The sequence below is a fragment of the Carettochelys insculpta genome, chromosome 2 (assembly GCF_033958435.1).
Source record: "Carettochelys insculpta isolate YL-2023 chromosome 2, ASM3395843v1, whole genome shotgun sequence".
Taxonomy (NCBI): domain Eukaryota; kingdom Metazoa; phylum Chordata; order Testudines; family Carettochelyidae; genus Carettochelys; species Carettochelys insculpta.
In genome coordinates this window covers 82,298,383-82,321,894 of record NC_134138.1, presented here as the reverse complement: position 1 = coordinate 82,321,894, position 23,512 = coordinate 82,298,383, and the positions used below count along the sequence as shown (strand labels likewise).

The following is a 23,512-nucleotide window of genomic DNA, read 5'->3' as shown; positions in this document are numbered from 1 at the left end:
TGCAGCAAATACATATCAACAATTTAAAATAGCTAAAATACCCAATTACAAGTATCCATCACAAAAAACAAAAAATAATTACAGCAAATGAATAACCAACAGAACACCAGTTTTTGGAGAAACCAACATACCAGGACGCACTAATATGAACATTACATGATACCCCATCATCTACCTTTCAAGACCACACTTACCCAAAACTGACGCATCTGTACTCTCCAAGAGACCAAAATTCTGTCCACTACAGAACCTGATAACATATTGTTATGCGGAGAACTAGAAGAATTCCTTCGTCAACCCCATCTCAAGCAATTATGGCACAAAAAAAGACGACATCACCCACAACTTTACCTTCCCCTGGAACTGCCAAGAAAAAAAGTATTGCCTGACTGGATATTGCTCAAAGGACAAATCAGGCACTGTATCATCACACTGAATACTTCAGGGAAAAAGACATGACTCTAAAATAATCAACAGACATTATATCCACCACAATATCTCTACCACTAAGAGGACAGCCATACAGTCCCTGCAATCCAACCACTCCCTAGAGACCAAATCAGCAGACAAAGCAGGCACTATCATAGTCTCTGATTGTGATGACTATATCAACAAGACCATGACCAAATAAAAAAAAGAAAAACTAACACGCACCACAGTTCACACAGGAATTTATCGTATATTTCTTCTATCAACTAAAAAGAAACCCCCCTACAAGTTTATCATTCACAAACTCACCACGGGGACTTTTTACATGCTTCCCAAGACACACAAAAAAGGGAACACTGGGAAATGCACTCTTACTATCAAACACTATCAAACACAACTGACAGGGAACATATCCTAAAAGAAAGTCTTCTCAACCTCTGCCTTTCAAGGCTTTCAAACAATGCCCCAACCTTGACAAGCACAAGATCAGATCAGAAGCAAGATCCACACAGACCAAGAGCAACTCAAAGCAGCAGCTAATCCTGACAGAACATAAATGCAAAACCTGCAGACACATCTACAGAGCTCTGGTGATCAATACCCCCAGTACACTTTTCCAGATTAACGGATTCTACACGTCTGTTACAATAGGTGGTGTACCTCATCCAGTGCATCAGATTCCCCAATAAGAATTCTGTGGGTGAAAGTGGACAATCATTATTCTCACAAGTGAATTTACATTGAAAAATGACAAAAGACAGAAACACCATACCATACATGGGCCAACAGCTTTCACAAAGTGATCACTCCATATCTGATCTTTCAGTATATAGTCTAAAACTTGCATAACACCTTCAAAATGTGAGCCTGGAAATTTAAATTCATAATGCAGCTAGACGCCATGGATCCAATAGACATACTGGGTTTATGATTCGTCACAACAATTTGTAAATCACCACATTGGCTGCTGACACTTAATGGCCCAATCCAAACCCATTTTGCATAAAATCAAACCATTATTGTCCACTCTATTTTTAAATGGTCTAATATAACATGCATTGTCCCTTATGCTTAACAAGCTGTTGCAATTTCTATTTAGCTCAGACACACATTTCCTTCTGCAAGCCTCAAGAAGAGCTCTTGGTAGCTTGTACCTTCCACCAACAGAAGCTGGTTCAACAGCAGATATTATACGGCCTCCTCGTATCTCTCATACTCTTAAGTCATCGTGGCTACAACACTTTAAACAAAGTTTTACATTAAAGCAGATGAAGAAAGGAAAAGATCTAAGCTGTTCCTAGTCCTAACCAAGACATCTAGGGAATGGGTAATTCAAATACTGAAAAGCACTCAAGTAGCACTTTGAAGACTAACAAAATAATTTATTAGGTGAGCTTTCGTGGGACAGACCCACTTCTTCAGACCATAGCCAGACCAGAACAGACTGTATATTAAGGCATAGAGAACCAAAAACAGTAATTAAGGTTGATGAGCCAGAAACACATTATCAAGGTGAGCAAATCAGAGAGCAGAGGATCGGGGGCGTGGGGCAAGTCAAGAATTAGATTAAGCCACGTATGCCAAAGAGCCCCTATAATGTCCCAGAAAATTTGCATCCCAGTTCATTATCGGGGCTCTTTAGCATACTTGGCTTAATCTACTTATTGACTCCCCCGCCACTCCTTTGCTCTCTGATTTGCTCACCTTGATAATTTTTTTCTGGTTTGTCAACCTTGATTACTGTTTTTGGTTCTCTATGCCTTAAATATTGAATCTGTTCTGGTATGGCTATGGTCTGAAGAACTGGATCTGTCCCACGAAAGCTCATTTAATAAATTATTTTTTAGTCTTTAAAGTGCTACTTGACTGCTTTTTTGTTTTGATAGTATATAGATTAGCATGGCTCCCTCTCTGTTACTATTCAAATACTGAAAATGTATGTCAGGAGTCAAATTCTTTACTGATGGGAAACTGTGTCATCATAGTCATGACTCCAGTTTAGATCAGAAACCAATAAAAAGTACCTTTAAAAAAAAACTTTAAAAAAAGAGTCAGAAATTCATGGTAGTTTCCAAAATTAGATATGGTTATTTTAATTCAGAGTGTTTATTCATAATCAAATCCTGACAGTTTTCCAAAAAGCATATGTCTAAAGTTAGAGAGAACTATTTGTCTGCAATCCAGTTTAGTCAAAAAGTGTTTTATTACAGAAAGATTGAAAATGTTAAAACAAAACTATATGTAAAAGGAATTTAACACATTTTGGCTGGCTCTACACGTGCCCCTTCCTTTCGAAAGAGGCATGTTAATGAGCAGGTTCGAAATATGCTAATGAGGCACTGCAATGAATATGCAGTGCCTCATTAGCATAATGGCGGCCGCGGCGCTTCAAAAGTGCGGCTTTTCGAATCGCGCGCTGCCCGTGGAGATGGGACCTTCCGAAAGGACCCCCCCAGTTTTCGAAAGCCCTTCTTCCTATCTGGTGCTCGGAAGAAGGGCTTTTGAAAACTGCGGGGGGTCCTTTCGGAAGGTCCCATCTCCACGGGTGGCGCGCAATTCGAAAAGCCACACTTTCGAATCGCCGCGGCCGCCATTATGCTAATGAGGTGCTGCATATTCATTACAGTGCCTCATTAGAATATTTCGAACCTGCTCATTAACATGCCCTTTTCGAACGAAAGGGGCATGTGTAGACCCAGCCTTTTTGAATATTTAATGTCTTGTTTACCTGAGTCAGTTGCCAAGTTCTTCTTTCATTCCGAATTAAGTTTTTTATATTCTCTTCCAAATTCTTAAAACAAAAAAAAAAATAAAAATTAACAATCACCATATAATGTATAACAAAAGTAGATTAACTGCAATGAAGATTTAATACTGATGTTATTATAAAGACAAACAGCTTTCAAATTTTGTCCTACCTACTACATTATAAAATGAATGACTAGAGAGTAAATTATCGTTTGGTACTATCACGGTATGAATTTGGGCACAGGGAGTAAATTAATGCAGAACAAAGTACATGAAAGGCAACAGAAGATTTTAGGAGTATAATTTCAGTTACCTTTTATAACTACAGTGGCTATTATTAAATATAATCAACGCCTATGTTACCTGAATGTCAAATGAGTAATTTTATATATCAGTGCCTTCCCTGCACTCCTTTGTTTTGCACGCTTTATTTGCAAATCTGAACTTTGTTTCCACAACCACTCCTTATTTGAGCCTTCTCTTCTGCTCTTCCAGTACACTCAGGGCTTATATCCCAAGATTGAGATTTATGCACTGTATATCTTTAGTTTAAGGTTTGTAACATAAAGCAGTTTAACATAACTTGCTATAGTTAAAATTCAGGTTATTAAACCAGAATAAAGGATTTTGTTTTCTTTCTGTAACTTACATTTTAAGTGAATTTAGTGCACTAGAAATTGAAGTTATTCACTTATCAAATTCTTTCCTTGATACTAAAAACTGTGACAGGATAAGGTCAGGGGGTGGAAAAGCAGGGCTGTATTGAACTGGTAAACAGACAGAGTAGGAGCAGCTGGGGAGGAGGCTGCCCTGGGTCAATTGTGGCCAGCTGGTCCCATTTAAGACTTTAAAAAACCCTTTACCCAGGAGAGAAGAGCAAAGGAAGCAAGTGGAGAGAAGCCAGGGGAGTTTTCTAGGAACAGCAGAAGATGGGAGGAGTTCTCAGTAGCGAGGGGCTGGGATCCTGTCTAGGCGGCCCTGAGATTTGGCATGAGGCCAGAAAGAACTGATTGCATGGAAGGAGCAAATCCCGGAAAGGGAACATGCTGCTGCTGCCTCTTCCTGGAGGAGTTATGTGGGGAGATCATGTGGGGAAGTGGCCCAGGGAGAAGAGCTGCGGTGTCCAGGTCGAGAGGAGCCCTTCCCCACCAGTAGCAGCCACACAGGGTCCCTGGGCCAGAACCTGGAATGAGTGGGCGTGGCCCGGATTCTTCCAAGACCACCATCCCCGCCCCATCCCAAGAAGGGGGATGGTGTCCTGGCTGTGGGGCCAGTAGACTGAACAGAGGCCCAGAGCCCAGGAACAAGGTTAGCCTTACCATACAACACTGTAATTATGGAAAGCACAAAACCTCAACCAACAATGTTCTGGAAAAGGAAACTGTAATTCCATTTTTGGGTTGATTCAGCATCTCTGTTGAGATTTTGTCAATTTGTGGCAATCATAATAGGCTTTTGGTCATAATCAGTCAGACACCACGATATGGACTGAGACAACTAGAATACTTATATAGGACACTGAACAAACTGGAATTACTTTAGTATATAAACACTTCACAAAGAGAGAAAGGAAGTCATGCTTACTGCAACTATGGTTCTTTGAGATGTGATGCAGATGTGTATCCCACTGAGGTATGTGCATGCCTAGCGTACTGAGCTACAGAATTTTGCCTAACAGTAGCCAAAGGCGGATGGTACGCTAGTGAGTACTTGAGCCCTGTATCTGTAGCCCCTCCCCTTGGCTATATGAGGCAGTGCCAGCCAACCCCGCTTCAGTTCCTGTGAACCAAAAGCCAAAGAGAGGAGACTCCAATATAGACTAGATGGAAGGCAGGTAATGGAATATATCTGCATCACCTCAGAACCAGTTACAGTAAGTAACTGTTTCTTCTTTTTCAAGCATATGCAGATGAATATTCCACTTAGGTGACTTGCAAACAATACCCCAATGCAGAGGCAGGATTGAAATAAGAACACAAGACCATCCTTCCAAAGCCTGCATTCACTATGGAAGATGTGGTAATAGCAGATGGTTTATAAATGGATGCATGAATGAATGTGCAGCTGCCTTGAAAATGTCCTGTGTGGAAGTGTCACTGAGGAGTGTTATCGATATCACTTGTGCTCTTGTGAAGCCAGTCTACATATCCTGAGGAGGTGTAGCTGAAGCTATCTCATGTGCAGCTTTGACTCAGGATATTATCCATCTAGAGAGGGCCTGTGCAGATACCACTTGCCCCTTTAGGGAGTCCAAATATGAAACAAACAGGCAAGGCAAAATATGAAACAGTTTATTCCTGTCTAGATAAAAGGCTAGATATTGCTTGCTATCCACAGTGGGAAGATTCTATTCTTCTGGTGAAGAGTAAGCCTTAGGGTAAAACAACATAAATGCACTGTTTGGTTCAGGTGAATCAGAGACCACCTTTGATACAAGCTGTCAGTGTGGTCTCAGTGTTACCTTGTCATTGGAGAACTGAATGTAAGGCAGATCATCTATGAGGGCCTGCAATCCACATTCCCTTTTTGACACAGTGATGGCTTTCAGGAATTAGTTTCATGAAAGACAAGAGACAGCAACAGGCTACAAGGGGCTTGAATGAAGGGCTTTATCAGAGATACCTGTGATGAGTCACAATCCCTGGGACGGCCTCTGAGGTACTTAGAAATGGCTCCCTTTTCTGACAATCCGGGCCCCCTTCTACCTGGTCTTGCTGAGTCAGGCCCTCCAACCTCCACTTCCAAAACCTTTGGGCAAAGCCACTTTCAGCCGGAGATACAGATATTAAGAATAGCTCTGGGAAGACTCATCATAAGGGATTCATTCCAGTACCCAGATGTGCACCTCCCTCCCATGGGGTACAATGTTCATCCTCAAGTGGTACAAAATTAAACAAAGTTTGGCTCCTTTCTTAGTGTGAAGGAAGGTACACACAGCATCTTGCCTTCCTCAGTTAGAAAATATATAAACTGTGCTATATTATAATCCAGAAATAAATTTACTAGCTGTGAAAAGTGGTCAAAGAGGTAGCTAAGACTATAATACAGGAAAATCCTGGACCTCCAGTGACATTGAGGCCACAAGACAAAGAAGGTCTTCAGTTGCCTGGTACTCCAACAGCATGGACACTTTTGGTACTGGCATCTTCCTTGTTCGTAGTGGAATCAACAGATGCCCAAAAACTGGGACCAGAGTCAACAGTACAGGGTTTTTGCTGTTCTCACTCTATACCAGGGAAAAGTCAGAGGTAACCGCACCATCCCACCCACTAGCGCATGCTTTTCCTAGAAGAGACAGAGGAGTTACCCCATGTCCTGGAGTGGTCCTCGCTGGTCTTACGAGAGCAATGCCTCAGAGACTAGAAAGGAGAAAGGTTCCTCTGTCTCTTTGGCAAGACGCCGACCAGGAGTGCTCTATATGCCAGAGTGATCTTCAGCTCAAGAAGGGCTTTGGTACTGGATCAGGCCATTAGGCCTGTTCAAGCAGGTGCTGCTTGAGATGAAGATGCTATGCCCCCTAAATCGACTTTTAAAATAACTTATAAATTAAAGAGCACTCTTTAAGGTGGGCCTTGCTGAGACAAAGCAAATACTATGTGTGGGGGCTCATTGTTGGGAATCACCACTTCACACAAAGCACAGTGCTCAAACCCCAGTGAGGGCATCACAGGGGAACATTATCAATTAATACTATCTAACTACTAACACTATACAATACACTAGGATAGGGTTTCCTAAACTTTATATAGTTAGGACCCGGTTTTTTTCAGTACCTTTTTTTGCAGCCCAAAATATAAATTCATATAAAAAAGAATGAAAAATGAATAATTTTTCACTGTTTATTATTTATTCACAATAATAATAGTACCTAGCAATAATCTGTATATTTTCTAAGGACCAGTACTGAGCCCAGACCACACTTTGGGAAATGCTGCACTAGGCTAAGATGAAATGTAAGGTTATGAGACTACAATCACACTGAGCTATAACTCCAGCCATGGATGGTAAGAAATAACTGATGGAACTGGGATGACACTGCTTCATTTATCCAGGAGAGGAGTGACATCCCCGCAGCATGAGTATGCACTTCTACGGCACCACTAGGCAAAAGTCTCTGTCTCTAGCATGCTGGATGTGCTCACACCTAAGTGGAATACATCTGCATCTAGTTGAAGAAGAAAGTATTATTGTTGTATGCAGCAATAACCTGTTGGTAGACAGTCCTAAAATGATGTGTCCTTGAAAGACCATTCCAACACTAAAACCAAAATTGTTCCAAAAGCTGGTCAAGACGTGCTTACTTACATAATTTACAAAACTTAAAGGCAAGTAAATGAATAATTCAGGCCATATAAGACTGTTGCTACTTTTTTCCCCCCGAGAACCTCTAACACCTATACTATTCGCAGAATGCTTCAGAAGTTCAGTAGCCATCATGCCAGAGAAGTTTCAGGTTTTAACAGAGTTATAAATTGTTTAAAATTACCATTCCCCTATTCTGCATACATTCTTTGGGAGAAAGTTGGCAGCATGCCACTACAGTAACTGAAAATAAACATTCTGAAGAAAGCAATTCTTGACATTACCTTTGTAGCAGCACCAGCACCACCACTACACACAGTACTAAGGTAGGTCTACACTGCAATTAAAATGCTCTGAGATCCTGGGAGAGGGAAGGCACCAGGGCTCAGGCTCCAGACTGAGCCTGAATCTCTACACTGCAATTAAACAGCACCTCACCTCAAGTCACCAGGGATGCTTTTAACTGCAGAATATACACATGGGGAGAGGCAGGAGAGATTATTAGGGTAGGTTCCCTATTGACTGAACATGGCACATGGTCCCTGCATACCAGTCACCCCTTTGGGGACCCACGTCGGGCAGAAACTCCCTAATCACCCCAAGATAAGAAAGCAAGCCAGACTGAACTTGCACAATAGCATTGATAGATACAGCATTTAGCATCAATGGCCCTTCTCTTCTTCCAAGAGAACAGGTTTCTCCTAATACCAAATGACGTAGTTCAGTGTTGGGCAACCTGCAGACCATTGGGGTTCTGTGTGTTGCCTGTGAGACAATTTGTTTGCTGTTCCCCACACACAGGGCCACCAGATTCCACTAGTTTCCAGCTGCATAGGTTTCCCCCCCCCCACTCTTATTATTAAAGTCATACACATATAAAGCAAGGGTATGTGAAGTGAGGTATGGGCTGACTACAAACAATATTGCACTCGCATCCAATCAAAGGGCTGCTATGGTTCAATAGGTATGCCCTGCAAATCCTATGTGAGCAAGCATAGTTAGCAAAATTACCCTCTCCCAGAAAACTGTCTTGGTCCCTGGTCTTGGAGGCGTAGCCACGTTAGTCTGTAGTTTCACAAATAACAAGCAGTCCTGTAGCACCTTAAAGAGTAACACACTCATTTATCAGATAATGAGCTTTTGTGGTGGTACAGGACTGCTTGTGTTTTGTCTTAAGAACCAAAGAACAGCCACTGGGTCAGACCAAAAGTCCATCTAGGCAAGCATCCTGTTTTCCAGTAGTCAGTTATAATGATCTCACAGCCCACCGAGATGACGGAGGGCTGCTCATGTGGCCCACTCACTAAACTAGCTTGCCCACTGCTGATGTAGTCAGTTCTGTAGATCAAATGGTGGCAGTCTGCTACACAGGTCCACTGACTGGGGGTTGGGGTAAAGGGGGCAATTGCCCAAAGCTCTTGGGAGCACCAGTGGTGGCTGCAGCTTCGGTCCCCTTTGAATTGGTGACTGAGCATCATTCCACATGACTCTGATGGCTCAGAGGGGCACCAGTGCTGCAGTCTGGGCAGCACTAAGGGCTGGTAGTCCTTGGCTCTGCTCCTTCCACCAGAGGTCCTGCCCCTTCTGGGGCATGGAGCCAGTCCCTCCAACAACTTCTCCCAGGGCTGTAGTGGTTGTTGGCCCCACTGCTTCTGCAGCACTGGAGGCTCAGTGTTTAAACCATACTGAAGAGGTATCATGGGAAAATTATGCAGATGGATATAACAGAATTTGTTTTTACCTGTTTTCTTTTAAAACTTTTTAGAAAAATACATACAAAAATACTCAAAAATGAAGTTCTTTCAGTTGCAAAGTCAAGCACTTGAAAATTAGGAAATGCCAGATTTATAATTACCTGTGCAATCTCACTTCTGTTCCCTTATGCATATGCAGTAACATAGTCTTTAATTGGGTGATTTCATACTCTTTTTCCACAGGATTCTGCATTATTCAGCATGCAGAGTGCACACACAGAGCAGAGAAAATTAAGATTGCACAGGCAACCTAAATGTTGGTATTTCCTAATTTTCAATTGCTAATCTTTGTATCCTATTTTGATGTCTTTTTTATGATCATGCATTAGTATTTTACTGAATTATTTTTATCGTGATTTTGGGATATAATTTTTTATGTTAAGATACATTTTTGAACAGGAAATGATGCTAATGGATAGGGTTTTTTTTTTGTTTTTTTGCTTGTTTTGTTTTGGTTTTTTTAATAAGTAGCCTGTTATTCCTTTACCTTGATTATAATGTTGTACATGAAATTTCAGTAGGAAAAGTGTATATATAAAATTATTCATTTTTGATAAACTTGTGAATGTATGTGGACTTCCATTTGAGGATGATAAATATGAGTAATTAATGCATGCACATCTTGTAAAGTAGGTTTCCTTTAACAAGAAATGAATATGACCATCTTTCCTTATATTTGCTAATAATGATGACAAATAAGAGAAAACTAAAATATAGTTCTCAAGTTTTTAATATGCTTCATACCAAATATTAAATTCATAAGAAGTCAATATATACTCTCTATATATATATTTTGGTAGAGTCTCTTTTATCTAACCATTACTTTGTGAGTCAGGCTACATCTACACTACAGTGATCTGTTGACAGAATTTTTTGTCGCAAGATATCTTCCAACAAAACATCCGTCCACAGATTGCAGCCAGACTGCAAAGTGGATCGAAAAAAGCAATCCACTCTTTTGACAGAAAGCAGACAGACTGACTACCAGAATGGCCCCCAGAACCCTGTTAGACAGGGCTGCATGGCTGGCAATCCCTTCCAGAAGCCCCAGCAAGGTGTGCCCTTAAAGCCCACCCCCCACGCCCATTCCCTACCCATGCTGATGCTTGTCTAGCTCCACGAGGGACAGCATAGCTGCTACAGCAGGGCTTCAATAGTTGCTGAGAGTGACACAGCACATTCTAGCTAGCCTTGGTGCCAGAGCAGCCCCCAGGCTTGCACTGGCCCCTTCCAGTGGCGCTTCAGCATCTGCTGAACCTCATCATGGCCATCTTCCTCTTCCTCAGGGAGGGCAAATCTGGCACCACCTTCTGAAGAGCACACCGTTGTTACCACATTGGCCCACCTGCGGAAGACACCCTTCTGGAGCTCTGAGCCTGGCTTGCCCACACCCTTCAAAAACAGGACACCCGGCTGCCACCTGCCATCCCTGCGGAGAAGCAGGATGGAGGTTCTAGAATTCCTCATTGAAATCACTGCATAATTTTAAGATTGACAAAATAATGGAATTTTTCCTGAACTTCATCCTCAATAATAATCTAGATAAACCATTATTGATGAAACTTTGCAAAAAACTCCAGATCGAGACAGCTGCCTGGCATAAAACACTTAAAGTCTAGAAAGTTACAAGCAACTAAAAATATGCTCTTGAACGAAATGTTTTAGTCCAATTTAACTATAGGAATTGCTGTCAACTCTGCAGTACGAAGGCCACATCTGAAAAAATTAATTAAATCAGGATTGTTGTTACAAATAGCTCTCCCATCTATTCAATTTTTCCATATATTTAAAAATGCATTTAAATAAAATAATGTGATACACAACCTTGTATCGGATTTTCTCTTCAATTATTTTTTCTTCTAACTCCTCCAGTTTTGTTTTTCCTTCACCATAAGCCAGTTCAATATTATACATCTCTTTATTTGCTTTTCGTATTCGTTCTTCAATTTTCCGAGTGTTTTTGCATATAATCTGCAGTTCTGACTCATATGTTATTTTTCTTCTTGAACTGTTAAAATAAAACATTTAATAATCTTACATATTAAAGACACTGTTTTATTAACAACTTAGTTGATAATAAATATACCAGGTGCACACTTCCATTCTGCTGAAAAATATACTGTACACCTTTTACAACCTGATAATCTATTTATTTCAGAAAGACATATTTATTCTATAGAGATACAGAAAGCATTAAAGGTCCACATCTGTAATAGAGAGAAACAGAAAACAGCTTCAAAAGAAAGTTGTATAGGAAAGTGCAGGTTAAACTGCTCTCATCCAGCACACTTGACCAGTACCAAAACAAGAGAATTTGCCAGACCACGGGAGGTCAATACTGTATCACACTTACCAACACTTCCACTGCTTACTGGGATTTTAAAAGACATTTACAAGTAAATTACAGCTAAACAACAGTACAGAACACTAAGACCCAGGACTGGTGGCTGTAAATAAACTGTATGGGACCACAGGAAACTTGGCTGCACCCATGGCTGGCTAACTGAAATCATGCTGAAGTATGCATGTTGCTGGATGAGAGAGTTCTGAATTAGAGAGGTTCAACCTGTACTTTAGTCAAGAAGTGCCACAACCTTCACTCAATGAGAAGTCCTGTGGCACCTTTTAGACCAACAGATAATTTGGAGCATAAGACGAAGGGGCTCTTGTCCCACTAAAGCTTATGCTCCAAATTATCTGTTAGCATATAAGGTGCCACAGGACTTCTCATTGCAGGCAAAGTGCTGATGATGATACTGATGGAGAGACTAAGATCACAGATAGAGGAACATCTAGTGGAAGAGTAAGTGGGGTTCAGGAAAGACAGAAGTACCATGCAGCAGAAATTGCCACTAAGATTGATAGCAGAGAAAGCTCGACAAAAGAACAAGAACATATACACTTGCTTCATTGATTTTCAGAAGGCATTTGATAGTGTAGATCAGAAAGTGACTTGGGAGGTATTGGAGTCATACAGAGTGGATGGCAGACTAATATGGTTGTTGAAGGATATCAATGATAATGGGAGGCAGCAATAACGTGTGGAGAGTTGGGAAGTTGGTTTAAAACAAGTAGAGGTATGAGAAAAGGAGATCCAATATCACTGAGTATCTTCATCATGCATGTAGAGAGCGATGGACAAGATCAAGGAAGAGGTAGAAGGGTATCTGTGCATGGAATAAATTAACAACTTAAGGTTTGTGGATGATATAGTTATCATTGAGGAAGATCAGGAAAAGCTAGCAAAAACGGTGTGCTAAGCAAGGAAGGTAAATGGTATGGAATTACTATGAACATTGATAAAACAAAAAAAATGGTATTTAAAGATAAGGAAATAGGAAGGAAGATGTGTAGATGGGATTGAACTAGAGGATGTAGAGAAGTTCACGTATCTAGGGAGCAACATGATATACGATCTAGACTGTAAGAAGGAAATAGCAACTAGCATAGAGAAAGCAAAAGCAAGTTTGAAGGCGAAAGATAAGATCTGGAAAAGCAAAGTGACTAGCTTAGGAATAAAGCTGAGCTTCTTGAAAACATGTGTATGCAGCAGTATGTTGTACAGATGGGAGACATGGGTGATAACGGAAGTTTCAAAGAGACTACTATTGGCATTTGAGAGGAGTTGTTATAAAAAGATCCCAAGAATAGGATGGATGCAGGAGGTCACCAATGAGGAATTATATAGGAAGATAACAGCCAAAAGAGAATCCACCTCAGGTTATACAATGCAAGTTACAGCTATTTGGGCATATCTGTACAATGAGAGGGACAGCCCCACAGAGAAAGGATAGATGATATAGTAGATTGGTGTGGAGCTAGTCTACCAAAACTAAGCCACTCCACACTGGACATGGAAAGATGGAAGGAAATAGTGAGGGAGGCATCAGACAACAATGGGCACTGAGCCCATGGTTGCTGATAATGATAAAACTACAGAACTTGTGTGTGCGAGACAGTGGGATTTTCTTTGTTTGTTTGTTGGGTGGGAGGGTGGGTGGATGGGAGGGTTCATGACAGGAGGATTACAAAAACACCAACTATTTAAGTACAAGACTTTAAAAAAAAAAACACTGAAACATTGAATTTTGAAAGATTTAAAAAGGAAAAAATTGACCAAAGCTCATCCAAAATATCTGAAATGCTGCTTCTTTTTTCCTCCCCATCCTTGACTTTTCTGTTTAAATCGCAAGTATTTCAAATAGCTTGAATTACCTCTCTCTGGATTTTTGCATATATTCTTCATTTTCTTTCTCAAGTACTTTATTTTCACTTTCCAATTCATCCACTGCTTGAAGGGTATGGAGGATGGTTTGTTTCATATTCAACTGTTCAGATTCCCAGCGAAATTTCTGAGAAGCATTGAGACAGAGCATGTTTTGCAGATCATTTAAAGCTAACAAAATGTACAAAGATTTTCACTTCTAATTTATAAAACAATGAAAACGTACTAAGTCGTCAATCTTCTTAATCACTTCCGAACAAGCATTGAATATACTTGCGTTCTCATTTTCTTGAGCCAATATTTTATTGTTTAACTCTTGTACCTGGAAAATATATATAAAAGTTAATAAATATTTGCAACAAGAAAAATTAAATATCACAACTGGAAAAAGAACAGTTACTTTATAGTAACTGCAGTTCTTTCAGATATGTTGCATACATCAGATTTCATTCTTGCTATTCACGCTTACAAGAACAGACTCTTTTGTCAACATTATCCTTTGGGGTGACATATGTACACTAGGTGTCCTCACAGATCCTTCACCAATACAGAATCCAGTGTAAGACTCCATAATAAAAGGGAAGTAGGGATCATTATAAAATCTTTGTGGATAATACATCTCAAAGAGCCATAGTTAATATAGTATAAGTAATCACTTTTTCTTCTTCCAGTGATTGGGCATGTCAGTTGTTATGCTGACAGGCCCCAAACGAAAACCTCTTTCATTTAACTTTATAAAATTCAATCTAGATATAGCTTTCCTGTTTTGTAGAAAAATGTTCAGAAATTCAGATGAACAAATTCTTTCTGTGGATATCAGACATTCAGCAGCCAGGCTGTCAAACGTAACAGTGTTAGGTCCAAGAATAGACTTCAACGTTTGTCCTGTGAGACTAAGCCAGAGAGAGTAGGCAACATTCCTGGAGACGCATTGAGAAGTTCATCATATCCAAATACCACAGTTGTCTGGCCAATGCCAGAATTATCATGATCATTGACCTAACATCTTGCTTCTGTTTCCTCAGGACCATTGGACAGAAGGCATAGATTAATCCCAGTGTCCAGGGAATGAGAAAGGCATCTTCAAAGACTGGACTGAATCCCCCACTGGTCAGAATATTTTGTTATTGTTCTTACCTGTGGGCAAATAGGTGTACTGATTGGTATCCCCACTTGCAGAACATGTCTGTGCAACACTAGCCCTTTGGTCGATCACGGATAGATGCCTAAGACTTAGCTGTGCATGTGGTCTGCTAGTAAGTTCTGAATGCTTTGCAGATACCAGGCCAGCAACATGATCTGGTAATGAACACACCAGTGCCAGACGTAAGTGTCTGTTTGTTAGAGTGAAGGTGACCTTGTGCCTCCATGTCTGCTGGCATACTACATAGCTCTGATGTTTCCATCGGTACTTGACTTGTGGATCCCTGGAGTAAGAAGTTACTCACCAGGTGCAGTAATGATGGTTCTTCAAGGTATGTCCCCCTGTGGGTGCTCCACTCAAGTCTTGGTGTGTGCCTATGCCAGGTATTGGAGATTTTACAGAGCAATGCCCCTCAAGCTGTACCTGTGCACTCAATGCCCCATGCTCCTGCTGTCCTGTAGAGTGCGTATGCTGTGCAAGCCCCCTCTGTTCCTTTTCTACCTGAAGTTCTGTAGACTCCAAGCAGAGGGCAGGGCTGGAGGGTAGTGGAGCACCACACAGACGCATCACAAAGAACTATCGTTACTGTACCTGGTGAGTAACAACTTTCTCTCCACAAAGTGGTGTCCCTGTGGGTGCTCCACTCAGGTTACTCTGTAGCAGTACCCATCTGATGGAGGTAGACATTGGAGTCTTTTATGTGGAAGAAGGAAGGACTGTATCTGCTAGGTTTGTGGCAGGTATTGGCCCCTTCTGTAGGTCATAGTGTCATGTGAAAGTATGATGTGAGGACCATCTGGTGGCCCTATAGATGTCCACTAGTGGTACATTGTTCAGGAAGGCTGTCATAGTGGCCATCATGTGTGGAGTGAACCCTGAGAGTCTGTGTGGCTGTTTGCCCCAGAGTTTTTATGCAGTACGTATGTAGCCTGCAATTCATTTGGATAGGTGCTGTGCTGAGATAGCTGTCGCTGTGTGAAGTTCTGACCATGGCACAAAGTGAGTCTGTCCGATTTTCTGGTTGCTCTAGTTCTCTCAAGGTAGAATGCAATTTCCTGCGTTGCATCTACGGTACGTAAGAGGAAGAGGTATGAGGTTTAAGGAAGTAAGCAGGTAAATAAATGGCTTCATTTACATGGAAATCAGATATGACTTTCAGGAGAAACTTTGGATGGGGCCTGAGTATCACTTGGTCTCTGGTAAAGGTGGTGAAATCTCGGTCTGCCATGAGGGCTGTGATTTCTCCTATCCTTATGCTGATGTTATTGCCATTATGAAAGCCATCGTAATAGATGGGTATTGTGGTAACATAGTAGCTAGTGGCTCAAAGGGTGGCCTGAGGAATGTGTCTAGGACCAAATTCAGGTCCCATTGTGGGGGGCACATGTTTCAACACATTTTCTTCAAGCCTCTGAGAAAACACTTCACCATGGGATGTGCAAAGAAGGAAAAGCCATCTACGAGATCATGAAAGCCATGATCACCACCAGGTGTACTCTGAAGAAGCTGATGGAGAGGCCAGTGTCACTGAGGACCATGAGGTAGTTGAGCAAGGTAGATATGAGGACAGTAGTGGGATGTAAATTGTGTGTCGTGCACCACTGCTGAAAGTGTGTCCATTTGTTTTAATAGGTGCTTCTCGTAGAGGTGCACCAACTTTTTAGGAGGACTTGTGTGACCCTATCCGAGCAGTGAGTTCTTCATTCTGGAACCACGGAGAAGCCATGCTGAGAGTTTCATAGTTTTCATGTTGAGGTGACGTGTGCTGCCATGGTGCTGTGTCAGGACGTTCAGCACCACCACAAGAGGGATAGGTTGGTCTATTGATAGGTAGTGTAGATAAGAGAACCAAGGTTGTCTTGGCAAGGCTGGGGCTATTAAGATTACTGTGGCCTTATCGGATTGGATCTTGTTGATCAGTCTGTTGATAAGTGGAATTGGTGGAAAGGCATAGCGTAGAGAGGCTGTTTAGCAAATTATGAAGACATCCCCTTGTGATCTCTTGCCCAGTCAGGCCCAGGAGCAGAATCTGTGGCATCTGTAGCTGTGCAGTGTTGCAAAGAAGTCTACAGCTGGGAAGCCCCATTTGCAGAAGACAGAGAAGAGGATATTGGTATTGATCTCCCACTCGTGCTGATCTGAGAAATGTCTGCTCAGTTTGTCAGCTCTCATGTTCTGTTGCCCCTGGTATGTACATTACTGTGGGGTAATTTGATTCCTGGTGCACCAGTTCCAGGATCTGAGTGCTTTGACACATAGAAGCTGTGTCTACACGTGCACGCTACTTCGAAGTAGCGGCACTAACTTCGAAATAGCGCCCGTTGCGGCTACACGCGTCGGGCGCTATTTCGAAGTTAACCGACGTTAGGCGGCGAGACGTCGAAGTCACTAACCTCATGAGGGGATCGGAATAGCGCCCTACTTCGACGTTCAACGTCGAAGTAGGGACCGTGTAGACGATCCGCGTCCCGCAACGTCGAAATTGCCGGGTCCTCCATGGCGGCCATCAGCTGGGGGGTTGAGAGACGCTCTCTCCAGCCCCTCAGCTCACTGGTGGCCGCGTGGAGCGGCCCCTTAAAGGTCCCCTCCCCCTCCCTTCCTCTGCAGGAAGCTCAGGGAACGTGCAGGCTGCAGCCTGCACCACCCTCAGCCCCACAGACCTGCGATGGCTGCCCGGCAGCCCCCCCAGCACCCCCAGGGGACCCCCCCCAAGGGGAGCCAGGGCAGCCAGCCCAGCCAGAAGGGCAGCCAGGCTGGGAAGCGGCAGCGGGGCCCCTCCTGGACGGAGGCCGAGCTGCGGGACCTGCTGGGGCTCTGGAGCGAGGAGGAGGTGCTCCAGGTAATGGGGAGCAAGAGGCGGAACGCGGATGCGTTCGCTCGACTGGCCGATGGCCTGGCTGCCCGGGGTCATCCTGCCCGCACTCCTGACCACGTCAGGAGTAAGGTCAAGGAGCTGCGGCAGGGTTACTCCCGGGCCCGGGATGCGGCCAGCCGATCTGGGGCCGCCCCCGTCACTTGCCCCTTTTACAGGGAGCTCAGGGACATCCTGGGCTCCCAGCACACCTCCTCCCCTCCGGCCACCCTTGACACCTCGGCTGACGAGCCCCAGCAGGCCCTGCAGATGGAGTCCGCCCCGGAGGCAAGCCCCGGGACATCGCAGCAGGAGAAGGAGGAGGAGGAGGAGGCGGGGGGCTTCTCCTCCGCAGAATCCAGCCTGCAGATCCTCCTCCTGCCATCCTGGAGCAGCAGCAGGGCCTCTGCCCCCCGGGGATCTCCGGATCGTGGGAGCGGACCGACAGGTAGGTACCCCCCTCTGGTGGACACTCCTGGGCTTGAGGGGCGGGGGTAAGAGATAAGTGTCCAGGGCCCCCCACATGCTCACATGGCCATGGCCCCAAGGACACCAGGGCCATGGCCCTCACAGCACTGCAGCCATCAGCCCCTGCCCCCCCCAACCCCGCATGACAGTGCCATGCCCCATCCCCGGGCCAGGGGGGAGCGGAACCTCGAGGGGCCCCCGGGAGGAGGGGGTGGGACACCCTGCAGCAGCAGCATGTGATGGAGTGGGGGGAGTGCCAAAGGGAGACTCAGGCTACATATGAGCAACAACAGCCGAATAGCTCCCGGGGCAAAGGAGGATCCTGGGGCTACAGCTGGCAGGTGACACCTCTGCCCTGAACAAACAGGAGGGAGGAGCCGAGCTGGCTTGGACTTCGGGGGTGAGGGCGGGGGCCACAGGTAGAAGCTAGGGGAAGGGAGAGCTGGAAGGCAGCCAGCCTGAGGAGGGGGAAAGCTGCATCCCCGAGGGGCACCCCTTGGGGTCTTCTCCCCACGACGGATTGGAAGGACTGTCTCTTCCGACAGCTGGTACTGTCACTCCTGGCAGAAACTGGGCATCTGTGGCCTAAGAAACCTCTCCTGCTCTCAGACCCTGCGGGGTGAAGTGAGAGTCGCTCCCACCAGGGGACGGGGTGGAGGGCAGGGGGACCCCTGAACCCCATCCATCACAGCAGCATCTCCCGGGGACGGGGACGGGGAACCTGCAGCACAGGGCTGGGGGGACAAAGGCCACGGCTCGGGGCCCACACTAACGCCTGTCTCCATTCTTCTTCCCCCCCTCCTCTCCTGTGTCCTGCACCTGCACCATCAGAAGGACCGGAAGAGAGCGCCGGCGAGGCGTCAGTCGTCCCGGAGAGCCCTCCGGGACCATTGCTCCAGGGCAGCCCCTCGGCCGAGGACCGACCGGCCCCACGGCGGGCTAGACGGCGGACCCCGCACCACCAACCGCCGACGGACCCCCAGCTGCTGGCCATCCTCCGTCGGCAGCTGGAGGTCGCGGAGCAGCACCTCCAGCTGCAGGAGCGGGCGCTGGCCTGGCGCCAGGAGGCATGGGGGGCCTACATGGACACATTTAACCGCCTAGTGGACTACCTAGCCCCCCATGCCGCGCCGGCCGCAACCTGGCCTGCCCTGCCTGCTCCTGCAGCCCCACCACCAGCTGCTCCGCCCGTCGCCGTGCCGTCCGCCGTCGCCCCGCCACTCACCGGCGAGGGCCGGAGCGCCGAGGGACCCCTGGAGCCACCTGACACTCACCGGCCACCATACCTTCCGGTCCAGCCCGCTCCCACCCAGCCACGGACCAGGCTGCGAGCGCGGCGGGGCTCCCGGGACGTGGCCCCCCCCTTGTATATAGTTGGACCCTGTTTTTTTCGGCCCCCAGTTTGCCCCGTCCCCCCCCGTAAATAGTTCTCCCCTTTATCCTCCCTGGTTTTTTTTTTTATTATTGCGGACAGTTGTTTCTTTGTATTGTTTTATTTTTGTACATATTGCTTTTGTTCAATGTTTGTACCTAGTTTTTGGTTTGTGGTTCACATATTTATTTACAGTCAGAAAAAAAAAAGCTTCGGAAAGAAAAAAAAAAGTTTACGTTCAGCCACAAGTGCGTGCTGTCATTTGTCCAGGACAAGTGGGCGGGGGGCGGTGGGGTGCTCCATGGTGTGGGCGTTGGGGCAGGAGTGTGGGGGAGGAAGGGGCGGGCAGTAGGGGGCCTGGGCAGAGTTCACCCCGCGGCCTGTTCGTCGAAGTGGGCCCGCAGGGCCTCCCGGACCCGGGTCCCCTCGGGGTCCACCTGCCAACTGGGGGCAGCAGGTGGCTGGACGTGTGCCCTGGCGGCCTCCGCAGCCCAGCCCTGGAAAAAGGTCTCCCCCTTGCTCTCGACCAAATTGTGAAGGGCGCAGCAGGCACCCACAATCTGGGGGATGTTGTTGGGGCCCGCATCCAGGCGGGTCAGGAGACATCTCCAGCGTCCCTTCAGGCGGCCAAATGAGTGCTCCACCACCTGGCGCGCATGGTTCAGGAGCTCGTTCAAGCGCTCCTGGCTAGCGGAGAGATGGCCCGTGTAGGGGTGCATGAGCCATGGCCGGAGGGGGTAGGACGCATCTGCGATGACGCAGAAGGGCATGGTGGTGTCCCCCAGAGGAATCTCCCGCTGGGGGATGTAGGTCCCCGCCTCCAGCCGGCGGCACAGGCCCGAGTTCCGGAAAACCCGGGCGTCGTGGGTGCTGCCAGGCCAGCCCACGTAAATGTCCTGGAAACGTCCCTGGCTGTCCACCAAGGCCTGGAGGACAACAGAATGGTAGCCCTTTCGATTGAGGTATCGTCCTCCACTGTGATGCGGGGCGCAGATGGGGATGTGAGTCCCATCCAGAGCCCCGAAGCAGTTGGGGAAGCCCAGGGTGGCAAAGGCTGCGATGGTGGCATCTGGGTCCCCCAGCCTCACGAGCCTGTGCAGGAGCATGGCGTTGATGGCACGCACAACCTGCAGAGAAAGCACATGGGACAGCACCAATGAGGGGTGAGCAGGGTGTGCGTGGCCCGGCCCTGCCCTGGCCCCCCTGCCCTGGCCTCCCCTCCCCTACCCTGCCCTCCCCCTGTGGGTTCGCTTACCTCTATGAAGACAGCCCCAACGGTGGCCTTGCCGACACCAAACTGCTGTCCCACGGATCGGTAGCTGTCTGGAGTGGCCAGCTTCCAGACAGCGATGACGACCCGTTTCTGCACTGTGAGGGCACGCCGCATGGCGGTGTCCTGGTGCCTGAGTGCGGGGGTGAGCCACTGGCACAGCTCCAGGAATGTCTGCCGGGTCATCCTGAAGTTCCTGAGCCAGTGGTCGTCGTCCCACTCCCCAAGCACCAGCCGCTCCCACCAGTCGGTGCTGGTGGGGTAGCTCCACAGCCGCCGGCGTGTGAGGCGGGGGGGGGGCGGGGTGCTGCAGGGGTAGGGGTTGAGCCCTGCTGCCCTGGGGGCATCTCCTCCTCTGGGGCAAGGAGGTGCTCAGCTGCCTCCCGCATGGCACGGAGCAGGGGAGGCCCTGCTCCTGCTGGGAGGGCTGGGTAGACCTCTAGCTGCTGCTGCTGCTGCTGCTGCTGCTGCTGCTGCTGGGGGTCCATGACTGCGGCGCCCGGGGTCTGTGTGCATATGGCTCCTCAGACCGCGTGCTGTCCAGGCTGAGTGTGTCTGGGAGGGGCCCTTTAAGGGAGCGGCTAGCTGTTGCCCCGGAAGCGCTAGTCCACCCTGTGACCCTGTCTGCAGCTGTGCCTGGCATCCCTATTTCGATGTGTGCTACTTGGGCGTGTAGACGTTCCCTCGCTGCGCCTATTTCAATGTTGGGCTGCGCAACGTCGAAGTTGAACATCGACGTTGCCGGCCCTGGAGGACGTCTAGACGCTATTAATCGAAATAGCCTATTTCGATGTCGCCACATCGAAATAGGCTACTTCGATGTAGGCTTCACGTGTAGACGTAGCCAGAGTGTGAGATCGGGCACCCATCATCTGATTGACATGAAACATAGGTGTGTTGTCTTAGGGGACACGGATAGTTCTACCTTTTATCAGGAGGAGGAAATGGGTGCAAACCCTCTGAATGGCCCTGAGATTTAGGATATTCGTGTTCCCTGCATTGATTCTGTGCTACAGTGGTTCCCCCAGCCCACAGGTAATGCACCTGTTGTTATAGTAACTGAAGGGTCTGGTAGGTGGAAGGGTATGCTGACAAGCAGGTTGGCTGGAGATGTCCACCATCTGCGAGAGAATGAAGTTCTAGTGAAAGAAGCAAGAGGTGCTTTGCGAAGTTTTGTCAGGTTGGTATATAGTTGTGAGCCAATGTTGTAGGCAGTACATGTGCAGCCTTGCTAACAGGACTACAAAAGTAGTGACAGCCATATGCCCCAATAATCAGTGGCACGTCTGGACTGTGGAGAAGGGAATATACCTGACCTGTTGAATGAGATCACAGATTGCCTTGCACCTTTTGGCCGTGTCTACACTATCCCAAAACTTCAAAATGGCCATGCAAATACATATTCAGCGCCTCATTAGAATGCTGGCAGCCGTGGCACTTCGAAATTGACGCGGCTTGCTGCTGTGTGGCTCATCCAGACAGGGCTCCTCTTCGAAAGGACCCCAGCAACTTTGAAATCCCCTTATTCCTAACAGCAGATAGGAATAAGGGATTTCGAAGTTGCTGGGGTCCTTTCGAAAAGGAGCCCCGTCTGGATGAGCCGCACCAATTTCGAAGTGCCGCGGCTGCCAGCATTCTAATGAGATGCTGAATATATATTTCAGCGCTTCATTAGTAAACTTTGAAATGGCCATTGGCATGGCCATTTCAAAGTTTTGGGCTAGTGTATACGTAGCCTTTGTGGCGGTAGGTAGGCTCTTGCTGTGATCAAGTCTAGTAATGCCTCAATGAATTCCATCTTTTGTATGGGTTGTAATGTGGATTTTTGTATATTGATAAGCAGGCAAAGTTGGGAAAAACATTCCCTGTGAAAAATTGTCATAAAGACAGGTTACTCACCGTAGTAACGGTGGTTCTTCGAGATGTGTCCCCGTGGGTGCTCCACAATAGGTATCGGGCTCGCCCGGCGCCGCAGATCGGATCTTCCAAGCAGTTTCTGCCGGACTGCGCATGCGCTGGTGCGCACCGCTCCCTTGCGCGCTCCTGGCCACGTGCGCGATCCGGTCCCCACCAGTTCCTTGACCAACCGCCTGGGATGCTCCTGCAAAACACTGAACAGAGATCCGAAGTGGGGAGGATGGGCGGGTAGTGGAGCACCCACGGGGACACATCTCGAAGAACCACCGTTACTACGGTGAGTAACCTGTCTTTCTTCTTCGAGTGTCCCCGTGGGTGCTCCACAATAGGTGACTACCCAGCAGTAACCCAAGATAGGAGGTGGGTAATCGGATTATGTGCAGCTTGTCCCCGAGAGGACCGCTGTCGAGAGACGGGTATCCTCTTGGAATACCCTGTGAAGGGCGTAATGTTTGGCGAAGGTGTCATAGGATGACCAGGTCGCCGCTCTGCAAATGTCTTTTAGCGCAACGCCCTTGAAAAAGGCTGTTGATGCCACCACCGCCCTAGTGGAATGAGCCCTGGGAGTGGCCAGTAAAGGAGTCTTTTTGAGTTCGTAGCACATTTTTATGCAGGATACGATGTGCTTCGAGATTCTCTGCGAAGAGAGACCTTCTCCTTTCGATTTGGGAGCGAGAGAGACTAGGAGTCTATCCGTTTTCCGGAAGGACTTGGTCCTGTCTATATAGAAGGCTAGTGCCCTCCTCAGGTCCAGGAGGTGTAGGCGCGCCTCTTTGTTAGAGTTATGAGGCTTTGGATAAAACGAGGGTAAAACAATAGGTTCGTTAATGTGAAACTCAGAAGAAACTTTGGGCACAAAGGCTGGATGCAGCCGTATGGTTACCGCCTCCTTGGAAAAAACAGTGCAGGGTGGCGTTACCATAACTGCCGCAAGCTCGCTCACCCTGCGAGCTGACGTGATTGCGAGAAGAAAGGTCGTCTTTATCGTAAGGAGGCGGAGGGAAACCGTGGCCAAGGGCTCGAACGGTGGTC

General features: G+C 46.7%; 1 protein-coding gene across 1 annotated transcript in view; it reads right to left on the bottom strand.

Annotated features, from left to right (window-relative positions):
* The window catches only part of CCDC178 (coiled-coil domain containing 178), a 316,601-nt gene that overhangs the window by 241,828 nt on the left and 51,261 nt on the right, over nt 1-23,512 (bottom strand). Inside the window, exons 6-9 of the mRNA XM_074985449.1 lie at nt 13,685-13,780; nt 13,449-13,585; nt 11,058-11,241; nt 3,158-3,220 (exon numbers count right to left, since the gene is read on the bottom strand). Coding sequence (XP_074841550.1) covers nt 3,158-3,220; nt 11,058-11,241; nt 13,449-13,585; nt 13,685-13,780 — 480 coding nt within the window. The remainder of the gene's footprint in view (nt 1-3,157; nt 3,221-11,057; nt 11,242-13,448; nt 13,586-13,684; nt 13,781-23,512) is intronic.